Source organism: Phoenix dactylifera, chromosome 2 (assembly GCF_051530095.1).
Source record: "Phoenix dactylifera cultivar Ajwa chromosome 2, Ajwa_hap1_PhDact_Kaust_v1.1, whole genome shotgun sequence".
Taxonomy (NCBI): Eukaryota; Viridiplantae; Streptophyta; class Magnoliopsida; order Arecales; family Arecaceae; genus Phoenix; species Phoenix dactylifera.
In genome coordinates this window covers 53,768,790-53,781,792 of record NC_143191.1, presented here as the reverse complement: position 1 = coordinate 53,781,792, position 13,003 = coordinate 53,768,790, and the positions used below count along the sequence as shown (strand labels likewise).

The 13,003-nt window shown below is 37.8% G+C and overlaps 1 protein-coding gene across 1 annotated transcript; it reads left to right on the top strand.

Annotated features, from left to right (window-relative positions):
• Nucleotides 1-2,437: 2,437 nt before the first annotated feature.
• On the top strand, nucleotides 2,438-7,388 carry LOC120110191 (phosphoribosylformylglycinamidine cyclo-ligase, chloroplastic/mitochondrial-like). Its single transcript, XM_039124508.2, has 8 exons — nucleotides 2,438-3,005; nucleotides 5,611-5,705; nucleotides 5,785-5,886; nucleotides 6,040-6,099; nucleotides 6,217-6,389; nucleotides 6,542-6,653; nucleotides 6,748-6,906; nucleotides 7,047-7,388. Exons 1-8 carry the CDS (start codon nucleotides 2,666-2,668, stop codon nucleotides 7,215-7,217), a joined length of 1,212 nt encoding a protein of 403 aa, XP_038980436.2. The 5' UTR covers nucleotides 2,438-2,665; the 3' UTR covers nucleotides 7,218-7,388.
• Nucleotides 7,389-13,003: the final 5,615 nt, after the last annotated feature.

Genomic DNA, 13,003 nt, shown 5'->3' with positions numbered 1-13,003 from the left:
TGTGAGGACCCGTGTGAACGTGTGTTTAGTCTCATCTCGGTTATTTGTTGGGTAGATCTTGGATACTTATACAGGATCAAGAAATTCAAATAATATATTTTGACTAACTATTTTGGGTAAGGTACTTTGCTGTCACAAAATGAGTTCATAATGAAACAATAGAGAGAACTATTTTGTTAAAAAGTCAAGAATACGACAAAAACTAATTATAAAACTAAATGTTTCAAAAAGTAGATGGATATTAAGCTGAATGGAGCAAAGCAAGAATTTACATATAAATTCTGATTTACTTTGTCTCTTTTCCCTATCTCTTCGGTAGTTACTCTTTTGCCATCGTAAGGATTGACCGAAGGAGCTGATGGCCATCACCTTTGCAAAGATTTCTTGTCCTTGGAAGGAAATTTATAATAAATCCCGGATATAAACTCTGTGAGTTGGCAAATTATTTTATTGGTATGGTGAGCTCAAATGTAAAGCCAATGACTTCTAAATCTGAAGTAGGCAAGAAGTTGTGATATTTATTTTTTTAAATACCGGCCACTTTTGTTGACTCATAACTAATGGGAGGTAGCGTAAGTCATAGAACTTGGAATCCATACCCGAAGGATATGGAATGCATCCAATAGAGGGTCGCTAGGAAACGATGGTTATTTCTCAATGTGCCTTTAATAATTACCTTTTATCTACATAAAATAATGTATAGCACAGAGTTGTACAGTAGAAAGTTGCAACACTAAGTCCTTGTTTGGATATTTTTATAGGATTGGACTGAATATCCTTCAGAATTTGTAAATTGGGTTGTCCAACCAACCTAAATCTTGTGAAAAGAAAAAAAAAAAGAAGATCTCTATAGTTTTTTTTTTCCTTTCTGCGGCCTAAAGGTTAGGATCTAAATTGGATTTAATTAGGTTCTTAGAAAATACAAGCTAGATGGGCCAACAGGCTCAATATGTACAAAAGTATAGTCTATAATCTTATAGAAATATTCAAACAGGAGCTAAATGGTGGAGAAATACATTACCTTTTGCCGATACAAAATAAATGCCTAACCCTTGCCCTCTAGCCGTCCAAGTTAAGCTATCCTTATTCTCAACTTCTACCATAGCCCATACTATGGAGAACATATTGTTACTTCCATCCTCTGCAACTTCTATCAGCAGCTATCAAACAATAGTTCCTTTCAAGTGGCACCTATCCAAGCCAACGATGGATCTCCATCCTGCTACAGACCCCTTCTTGCAAGCTGCAAGGCATACTAATTTATTTTATGAAAATGATGGCCCATTCTTTCTTGGTTAGCATTTCATCAGCAACATTGTACAAGGATTTGGCAATACTCCTAAAACTTGCCATATTGACCCCAAAATAGTGGGGTTGAGGCAGATTTTTAAGACACCCATCAGGGTACAATTGGGAACCAAACAAGCAGTTCATGCCTGTAGTGTTAATAGTGCAAATCATAAAGAAAGGTTAAGACAATAGGGACCACTTATCACTCATGCCACTAATACTTGACATCAAGTATTCAACAAAATAGTGCACCAAATAACCTGTGGTTAATCAGTGTATTAATGTTATGTGATGAAAAAAAAAATGTTGGTTGCCTAGCCTACCATTGTTGGCTCGATAGAAATGCTCAAGTCTTCGAGAGTGGCAGTCCTCATCTAAAACTAAGGGTGGTGGCGGCCAGAGCTCTATTACATGCATTGGAGATCATTGGCACCACTGCGACATCACTTACTGGGTTGGCTAGGGACATATGGGGACCCCATTATGCTCTTGCAGCATCCAGGCCTGTACTCGTATCCTGAGTGCCCCCACCCCCTATTTTTCTTAAGGTGAACTTCAATGGTAACATGGCCGAGGACGGAAGATGCGGAGGTGTAAATTTCGTCATCAGGGATCATGACGCCAGACTAGTGGCGGCGGGGGGTTGGCGGATCTTCGACTCATCTGTGGTGTGCGCCGAGCTTAGAGCCGCCTGGGAGAGTATTTTCAATGCTAGATGGACACCGGGCGCGGACGGCCTCTTCCTCGAGAGGGATTCAGCCACGGTAATCGAGTGTATCAGGCGAGGACCGACCGCTGCTTCACGATATTCGCAGATTACTGGAGAAGTGTGGCTCTTACCAGGCTACGCACGTCTATAAGGAAGCAAATGGTGTCGCAGATTGGGTTACTACCTTTGCGACTCACCACTCTGAAGGTTTCGTCTGAGTGGACCGCGGGTCAGTGCCAGAGCCCTTAGATAGTTTTTTTATTTTTCGATTTTGTTAGCCGCATCCACACTTATCATGTGTGAGCCGCCGTTGTATCAAAAAAAAAGAAGAAAAAAGATAAAAAAGAAGAAGAAGAAGAAGAAAGGAACATGTTAGGATTAGGTTAAGCCAACTGATTTTAGAAATCTGGTTTTGGATTAGGATGGGGAAATACCTTTAGTGTCTAGTTTCAGTGCAAGTGTCTCAGTCCCCTGGATTTATTTGAGGCCCATAAATTTAATCAAAGCATCTGCACTGCGCGTGCTGGAATCCACTAAACTATAACCAAGCCAACCCTGTCGCCCTCTCTCGGCCTTTCTTTCTGGTTTTTTTTTTTTGTTTTTTGGGTTAAAACCTTTCTTTCTGGTTCGAAAGCCCTAAATCTCTGTGTCTCACCCTCTCCCGCCATGAGCGCGAGCTTCGGAGCGGCGGCGGAACAGCTCTTCCGCTGCACGGCAGCGGCGGCGGGAAGGCCCGTCGATCGGCAGCCGTCTGCTTTCGGCGCGATTCCCGTCAACCGGATTCGGCTGCCCCGGGGGTCGCTGCGGATGGCGGCGCCGGCGAAGGACCGGAAGGAGCGGAGGAGGATCGGGGGATTGGAAATCTCGTGTTCTAAGGGCGGCGATGGAGGTCGAGGTCTCACTTATAAGGACGCCGGCGTGGATATCGACGCCGGGACGGAGCTGGTTCGGAGGATCGCCAAGATGGCCCCCGGGGTCGGAGGGTTCGGCGGTCTCTTCCCTTTGGGTATCTCCCTTTCCTTAGTTCTGATTAGAATTTAGTTCTATTATGTGAAATTTTATCTTGTTTTGGGTTTTCTTTTTTTGATGTTTTCCTATAAAGTTCTTTTTTGGGAAGCATAAAGGTTGGGTTTTTGAAGCATTTTGTACATATAAAAACCAAAAAATCTTTTTTTTTTTTTTAAATTTTGGATTGTGTTCCGGTTGTGGTTTATTTTGATGGCCTTTACGTCCAGATTGTTGGTTATTTATTACGTTGGACGGTAAATTGCCATTACATGCTGAAAAAGAAATATAGGTGGAGAGGAGGCTTATTTCATCATGGTCGAAATATGGTCGTTGGGTGGTTGGAGACTGATAAATCTGAATTCCTGGATTTAGACTAATGTACTATGTTTTATAATATGAAATGCTAAATTTAAGTTCTTCGACTTATACTACTATACTAGTATACTATTTTATAATATCAAGTTTCATGGATGTTGCTATTAAAAAAATGTTTTATTAATCATTAGGAAGTGCCAATTTTAAATCCGTGACATATTTTCAGTTTTTTTCCCTCCCCATTGCAATGATAAACATGTTGCTGCAGCTTGTGATTCTGGAATGTTAAGAATTTTTTGAATGTTTTCCATCAAAGAAGAAGTTTGATCCTTAACATCTGGCAGGCAAGAAACTATGAAATCATGTGTCTAGGAGCTAGGGAACTCATTATTAGTTCTTCATTTTGTTGTCGGAGCTTCACCTATGCGCATTCTACTGCTTTGCTGTTTTGTAGACTTTAACCATGGATATAATGGGCATGATACGTACCCATAATGCCCTTGTTGCACTTTGCTGTATTATGATGATGTCCATCTATATGTTCTCTTTTGTATAACTAATTTCATATGATGAACACAACTCTCCTATGTATAATGCATAAATTTGCCAACTACAAATGAAAGCTATTACTCTGCTTTTCAATATTCTTACCGTAACCATGTTACTAACCTCTTCTTGAACCCTTTCTTTAGGCACCAAAAATAAGTTTCTAAGGAAAAAAGCTGGCAAAACTGTCATGTTGGCAAGACTCTGCCAGTCATTTTGATCATTGACAGGATTCTGTTGCAGTGCAAGGTGATTGGTTCATGATGATTGTTTCGCATAATAGAGCCTCTGGCTCATTGCATCTTAAAAATATTTTAGTAGCAAGGTGATTGGCTCAAACAAAATATTTGGTAGAATATTTTAACGAGCAACTTATTTGGTCGATTATTGCAATGCAACATTCATTGACAGAAAACATTGTAAGCACACATATAGGAAACATACAAATGCAAGTGTGCATGCATGTTCATGTCTTGCAGGAAAATTTCTCGCCCAGATATTTTTCTTATAAATTATGACAAATGATTATTTTAAAATTATATTTTGCATACCTAAAAAATAGGCGGGAGAGTCTCTTTGATGAAAGAAATCTTCTTCTTCTTTTTTATAAAAAAGAAAAAAAAAGAAAGTTATAGCTCTCTTCCTGTTTTCCATGATTGTCACATTAGTCAATGCTGAGTAAATAAGGAACATGTTTAGTTCCAAGGAACATGGACATCACAAAATCACTTTTCCTCTTGTTTTTATTCCACTACTTTTTAATATTCATACATAAAACTTATGATTAAACCTAGTCTTAACTTCCCCTTGAACCCATTGTTGAGGCACCAAATATCAGATCCCAAGACAAAAAAAAGCACTCTGATTGTCTTTCTAAAATGAACAGAAAAGGAAATAGTGCTAGCTATTTTTCTAATTGACAGATCAATGTATATTGAGCAATGCCGGAACAGTTTTGATACCTTCTTGCTTGACCGTATATATCTACAAGGATATGTCGCATATTAGTGTAACTCAAAACCTCAGGCATACCCAACTAACACTTTTCTGTCATAAGAGGTAACCTAAGAGAAATGCTATGACTATGCAATCACTCAATTTCATGTAACTAATTTACAATTAGATGGATGCAATCATAATGAAACCAATTAGATCAGTGTTACCACAATTTAACTGCCGTAACTTTTCTAATAAACCAAATTGCTACATCCTCAGTATGGGTAGTTCTCAGTTTAATTACACCACTTCCCATAATTTAGGATCTCTATGCTTCATATATCTTCCCTCGTGTCATTCTCTAAGTACTAAGCATCATCCTTGTATTGTCTCACTGCTACCTGTAGGCACATATAATATCACTGTGTTTTGATGCAAATATATGGGCATGGCTGTATGGTGCTGCCTGATACTGTTCCTGTAGTATAATGAGCATAAAGCATGGGACGAATTTTGGACCAAAACTTAACTCATATATATTTTACATGTCTAGTATTGTACTTCAACATTTTAAAATTTATGTTGATCTTACTGCAAAATCTTTTACTCATTAATATGCAAAGTTTTTGATTCTTTTTTCAAGTACTAGACATGTAGAACATATAGATTGAAGTCTAAATTATATGGTTCATAAAGAGTTATACTTCAAGCATATTAGTTGTTTATCCTGATGATTACAGGCGGTTCAGTGGATACTCCTAATACATTACCATTTTCTGATTTGACTTCTATGTTCTCTTGGACAGGAGATTCGTACCTTGTTGCTGGCACGGATGGTGTGGGCACCAAACTGAAGCTTGCATTTGAAACTGGTATCCATGATACCATTGGGATTGATTTGGTATATCCATGCCTTGTTTTGCATAGTTAATGTAGCTTTTTTTTGGAGGTAACTAAAAATTAATTGCGCTTTCTAATAGGTGGCCATGAGTGTGAATGACATTGTTACCTCTGGAGCAAAACCATTATTCTTCCTTGATTACTTTGCGACAAGTAATTTAGATGTGGATCTTGCGGAGAAGGTATTCAGAAACACTATCTGCTTTGTCCTATCGTAACACTCGAATGCTGATAATTAAAATTCCTCTAATCTAGATTTGTTTTGAACTCTAGACATATACACGAACAGGGCCATAAGGAACTGGCAAACTCATTTTCTTGTTTTTATCATGTAGGTAATAAAGGGGATTGTTGATGGATGCCAGCAGTCTGATTGTGTTCTGTTAGGTGGGGAGGTAAGCTGTTGGCATTTAATAAAATGTTGGATTTTCAGTTGAAACTTCTGAGAACATGAACTGCATGTGTGTCTCTTAAATTACCTCTTGTAATGGATAATGTAATTTTTCTGGCAGACAGCCGAAATGCCTGATTTCTATGCAAAAGGAGAATATGATCTTAGTGGTTTTGCTGTTGGCATTGTTAAAAAGGATTCAGTAATTGATGGGAAAAATATCAAGGTTGGAGATGTTCTCATAGGTCTTCCATCAAGTGGTGTTCATTCGAATGGGTTTTCTCTTGTGAGAAGGTTGGTAACCATCTGTTACTGATAGCCAGCTATTCATCGTGTTGCTAGAACGAAATAGATGATTAAACATTCAGAACTTTTTAGTTGTTTGAAGTAAATTATGCCTACATAAATGGGTTATGTCTTTGATTCCGAGTTACTTGTGTCTACAGGGTTCTGGCACAAAGTGGTCTCTCTTTGAATGATCAGCTTCCTGGAAATAATGGCAAACCTATAACTTTAGGTGAAGCTTTAATGGCACCTACTGTTATTTATGTTAAGCAGGTTGGCGTTTAGATAAAATCGTTTGTAATTGGTATCGAAATTAACTAAACCAGCATATAAAGGTGTTTTAACCTTGTTGGTGAAAAATGTGAAGGTGATTGATATTATTAGCAAGGGAGGTGTGAAAGGAATAGCCCACATCACTGGTGGTGGTTTTACAGACAACATTCCAAGAGTGTTTCCTTCAGGCCTTGGAGCTAAAATCTTAACAAATTCTTGGGAAGTCCCTGCTGTATTCAAATGGATGCAAGAGGTCAGGAAGCAGCTCACTTTGCAACCTTTGCAGACATAGATTCATCATTCCCTTAAATAACAAACCGAAATACGTTAGCAATTTTTAGGACTTACCAGTTCAACCCTAGCATTACTGATTTTTTTTTTCCTTTTTGGCAGGCTGGAGGAGTTGAGGATGCTGAGATGAGGCGGACCTTTAACATGGGTATTGGGATGGTTCTTGTTGTTAGCCGCGAGGCAGCTGATAGAATACTTTCAGAATGTCAAGGATCTAGTACAGCTTATCTCATTGGGGAGGTCATAACTGGTGAAGGTGTCGAGTTTGCCTGAAATCTGTGTAAATTGTTTTCATTTGTGGATGGTGAATGAGGCAAAGGAGGCCAATTTTGTTGTACTGGTTTCAGAACTTATATGGAGTCACCATTACTGAGGCAACCAGTGAATGCTGACTCTAAACCGTAGTTTCCAATAAAATCATAACTTATTTTGGTTTTCGGCTTATACTGGTATATATGGTTTATTCTCTACTTCTTTTGTTGCCAAGCGGCTGCATTGTTGCTATGGTGGTGTGTTCTCCTCGTTTTGACCTATGACCTGGAATGAGTGACATGACTACTCTGTCCTGTTCAACTTGCATGTCGTTTCATTCCAACAATCTCACAGAGAGAGAGAGAGAGAGAGAGAGAGAGAGAGAGAGAGAGAGGCACAAATCTATTATCTACATTCTATCTTGTTTTCCTTCTCTTTTTCGTTACAGGAGGACCATTCTTGGGTGTTGAGTTCGGATCCATTTCTTGTTTAATCTGGCTTGCACCCTCCAGTGACAGGGAAGTCTGTGTGTGTGTTTTCAGTCCTAACTCTGAGCCTTACTAAAATGGAACACTGAAATCTCTCATAACCAATTATCATCAACCAATGCTGTCAAACAAATTGATTTGATTTGCCAAATTCTCGAACTTTCAACATTTTGTTGTATTGACTTGGTCTCAACTTTCAAATTCGAGATGCAGGCCTCATTTGTTAGAAGGTCTGGCCTTGATGTAGATTACATGTCTGGTCCGTGGCTGCGGTTTGCGTCCAACTACAGTTGGAGTTTTAGTTGCATGGCCCGCTTGCACCACCACCACTTCATCCTTCTTGTCGTTAGAACAAGCTACTTCTAGCTGAGCTTAAGGTTGTTTTAGCTCAGATAAGTGATATCGATGCAAGATTCAGATACTTGGTAGCTTCGATGTTAGAATTCGTTTGGTTTGTTGGAAGAATTTTTTCTCACTAAAACGTTTTTCTTGAGAAGGTGATGTCTAGATAAATGATGCTTAGAAAATTAGTTTATTTTTGCATGTTTGGTTGATCGTGGAAAAACGACACATTCTATAGCAGCTTATATTTGTTTAAGCATCTAATTTTCTGAAAAAAATATACAAAATAACTGTTATATTCTTAATAAAAAAAAATTTATTTTATTTTATCTAAAAATTTAAGTGCACTTTTGAAAAAATAATATCTTACATAATTTTTTTTCATGAAATATGAGAATCTTATTTTCATGGAAAAATTACTTTTCCATCTCTCTTTCTTAAAAACTCCAACCAATATAAAATATTTCTTTATTAATTTAAATAAAAATATTTTTTTTTGTTGACCATATTTTCTCTCCTCTTCTTCCGTCGTACCAAACTAGTCCAAAGATGATTGGATAGAAAACGCAGCCCCAATATACTATGCGAGGCCCATTTCATCATTATCGTCGAGCAATTGGAGGATCGATAATCTTTCATTTAATTTGAACCGGGAGAAAACATCCTGAGCCGGCCATCTTTGGTATTATTTAAAGATGAATATTTTACAATATTTAAAGTTAGAAAACAAAGCCCGTGAACTAAGGGCACTAGGTTTGACTCCTGGTCTATTAGCCTGCCGCTCAGCTCAGGTGAGTAATTTGTGCTTGATTGACAAGAGAATCTGGATGTTTTGTGGCTCATGCATGATTGTTTTGATGTCTTCACTATGGAAGTATTTAGATACGTTAAACTGGACTGCATGTTTGTAGTGGTAAGCATGATATCTTTTACTGATCAAAAAGATGTGTTTCACTATTCTTACCTTGGGCTTTGACATATAGGTTTAATTGATACGGCATCATTCTTATCGGAACAGGAATTTTGATCATTCATAAATTCAAGGACTGTTCAATGTTTTGTTTGTAGGGTGTTGCCTTCTCTGTTATAGTCTCAGATAAGCTCTAATTCAATTGGTTGGTTATCAGAACATGAATCACTTTTAAAATAGAAGATATATTTTTTTTGATTGCATTATTTCGGCGCTATTTTTTCTTTATATATTTTGGTCGAATCTCATTTTAGGTCAGCTTTCACGCTTGCTTTACCTTGAGATGCATTCAGATTGCAGAGATTTTACCATCGTCTAAAGTTTCTTTCAAGGTCAGCCGTACCGATACCGGTCAGCATACCGGACGCGGCCCGGACCGGTACGGTACCGGTCCGTACCAGCATGGTACCGGTCCGTACCGCTCTGTACCGATTCCGTTGAATGGCCGAGATTTGGAGTTCCGCATACCGGTTCCGTACCGGCTCCATACTGGTCCCATACCGGTTTTCCAACGATAAGCTTCCGATACTATATTCTACACTGATCCGGTATCGGTTCAGGACCGTACTGATCCGTACCGGCCAGTACGGCAGACTTTAGTTTCTTTTAAGTACATCATCATCAAATTTGCATTTGCAGCTTCTTAGTACAAATTTATGTTATCATTCCATGGGAAAGAACATATAATGTGTTTTTGGTTACCTTAATTTATTTATGACCTTTTTCTGCATAAGTTATTTCCATATAGATATGACATATAGATTCTTCCATCTGCGACTTTTAGCATTTTTGGACTTATCAGCTGCTTAGCTATCAAATTTTGATCTCTAAGATCCTGTTGAATTGGTCCGCTGCAATTCTTCCTTTTTGATTTCTGTCCACAACCTTAATTGCTACATATCTGTTGCAGTCAATGATACCATGTTTAGTATTTCTCAGTTTAGTCTTGAGCTCCTGAGAGACCATGAATCTTGAAATTTCTTTAAGTTGCCACTTCTCTTTCTCAATGCTTGATCTTTTTCTTTTTCTTGAATTTTATTTTAATCTTTAACCCCAAGTATTTAAGATCTACTTTTCTTTAAATCTTCAACTTTTTTTTTTTTGGTACAACGGTTGATTGGAATATTAGAGATCTATGGGTTATTCAAAAGTCTAATATTTTGGCAGGTTTCCAACCTGCCAATAAAAAGCCTCTTGCACCCACTTGGCTTTTGAACAAACAAGCCTCCAAATAGGAGATGCATGAAAGAGAAACTTTCACAATTTTGTCATGTCCCAGTGAGTTTTTGTGCTTACAAGTGCTTTGTGACTTTAATCTTCAGGGATCTCATCATTGGAACTCTACTTGTGCTCAATAGGCTGCTAATATTCTTAACATCCATAACGTTCCAAACATTTGGCATGTTCCACTCTTACTTGGGTGACTTCAATATCCTGCAGTTCAAAATTTTACATAATTTATGCTTTTAATAAAATGATAAGTGTCACCTAAATTCAAATACTCAAATAAAATGCTTATATATTTTTGGCTCAAGATTCTGACTGAGGGCCTTTCTCCAGAACCAACATGCAGATGAGGCTATCTTAAAGCAGTTGGGTAATCTCAGGTGAGACACATATGTTAGTTTGCACAAGAATGATACCTTCAAGCACCATATAAACTTTTAGGCATGGTCTGTCATACCACCATGTATAGGGCGACCGCACCGTAATGAAAAATCGGTACCAAATATACCTTCAAGCTGGTACAAGTCACGTACTGCCTGTACTGAGACACCGCTCTATACCGAGGTGTACTGACCTGTAGTGAGGCATATCGAGGTGCATACCGATCCGTAGCGAGATAAAAATTGAAAAAAATAATTATAGAGCTATTTTGGTACAGAGATGTATCGTACCATACCGTACCGTATTAATAAGTTATCGATACGGTATCCAGAACCGAGATTACGGACCTTGCTTGTAGGATTATTTATCGAAGCTTTGTTTCAGTATTGCTACTCCCCAGATTTAAGAGAGTGGACACCAATGGTAGAGACATATGAGAACCTCACCAGCTCTGTTAGTATTATCAACAACCTGTCATGCTGTGCGCTGATATTTTTATTTTCTAGTCCTATGACCGATAAAGGCACCATTATTCTGCAGGTTAAAATTGCTATGGTTGGATAGCATACTGGCATGACAGACTCTCATTTATCTGTAATGAAGGTGCAACTTGAACTATGGAATTCATGTTTTGATTTGGTTTTTCTATGGAAAGGTTTCTTAGCACCTATCATTATGGCAGCTTGCAGTTTTGAGATGCTAAAACTGCAACTTTTATGCATGAAGAATTTCATCAGTCTTATAATTCTAGTAAAGTAATTCAGGTACTTTAAGAATCATAAAATTTGTAGTGTATAAGTGTGGTTAAAAATTTGCAATTTAATGTCTTTTTTTGTGTCACAACCAATATAGCAGTTGCTTTTACAATTTTTCAAAATCACAACATTTTAGGATGACTGTCTTGTCAGCCAAAGAAAGGACCGGCTTCACGTATTGCACTAGTTATAAGGAGCTGTGCGAGCATGTATTTAGCCGCCTCTTGGTTATTTGCTTGGTAGATCTTGGGTACTTATACTGGATCAAGAAACCCAAATAATACCTACCGGTTAGCCTTTTTAGGTAAGATCCTGGATTGTTACAAATGGTATCAGAGCGAACCCAGCCCATAACCTATGTGGACTAGGGGACACTACAACACGGATTCCTTGAGGCTAATTACGGGTCGATCGTGGTGCTTGTCATTAGATTTGAATGGATTTGAACCATTAGCCTAACGAAGACGTTAGGGATTAAATGAAGGGAGTAATCGGTTACTCGCTGGGTAGATCTTAAGTACCTATATAGGATCAAGGAGTCCAAATAATACCTTCCGGCTAGCCTTTTTGGGTGAGGTCCTGCTTTACACTAGTTCCATCAAATCTATACTGATCCCACCTTTTCAAACCCTTAAATCCTAGTTCATAACTCTTGTTTTACTAATAGAGTTCAATCTTGTTAGTTTATGTGATCACAGAGTTAGTTAAAAATTAGTAACACATGTTCCTGGAGTAAAGTAAGTGGCTGTTCCATTGGGAATCAAATGAATGTGCACCCAGCTGATTTGTGCATGTTGCTTTTCGTATCCGTCAGAAACTCACCCACTAAAATTTCTACTTCAATTTATTTTCTCTTTGAATCAGATTCACATGCTGGATGGCATTCGCATATGACAAGCTGGACCATCTATCAGAAACAAGAACTCGAATAGTATCTCCAGTGGAAAAGACAATGTAAGAAAAGAAAATCAAAATAAATAGGTAGAGTTATAAGAAAATAAATATTATGTTTATATCTCCCTAATGTTACATTATTTTCACTCTTTTTAAATATTTATCAGTTCTTCCACATGCAAAACCTGTTGACTAGTTTCTTATAAACCACATAAACGAGCTACAGATGTGTTTATCTTCGTTCCCGTTTCTTCTCAGTCAGCTTCACAAATTTTATCTGGAAAGGTTTCTTCATTAAAAACTTCGTAGAATATAGCCGTTATTTGAGCTAAGACTACTGAGGCTGAAAAGTGATGTCTAATTGTATCTTTTGTGCCACGTAAGAAAATATAAAATATATAAATAAATCTATCTCATTTTATCAATTTAAGCTTTTGGGGCAAGTCGTAATTTTAACATGATAAATTTCACATGTTGGGCTCACCTATTAAAAAAAAAAATCCGGCTCACATATAAGAAGAAATATCAGAAAATATAAAATATATAAATAAATCTACCTCATCCTATTAGTTTAAGCCTTTGGAACAAGTGGTGATTTTGACAGCGTCGTACTTCACATGGCAGGCCCTTCTAGATGCCTATGTTTCTTGCTCATTAGACCATCAATTCAATGGATTGCGGCATCTGACCTCGAAGATGAAAGTGCAAACTGTAAATTTTACTTGCCATTTACAACAAAGGATGTCTGGT

Excerpts from the sequence above, each read along its gene's own strand:
- LOC120110191 (XM_039124508.2), top strand. The coding sequence starts at position 2,666 with ATGAGCGCGAGCTTCGGAGCGGCGGCGGAACAGCTCTTCCGCTGCACG. Across the intron at positions 3,006-5,610 it reads CGGCGGTCTCTTCCCTTTGG|GAGATTCGTACCTTGTTGCT; the intron begins GTATCTCCCTTT and ends TCTCTTGGACAG. Across the intron at positions 6,907-7,046 it reads TATTCAAATGGATGCAAGAG|GCTGGAGGAGTTGAGGATGC; the intron begins GTCAGGAAGCAG and ends CCTTTTTGGCAG.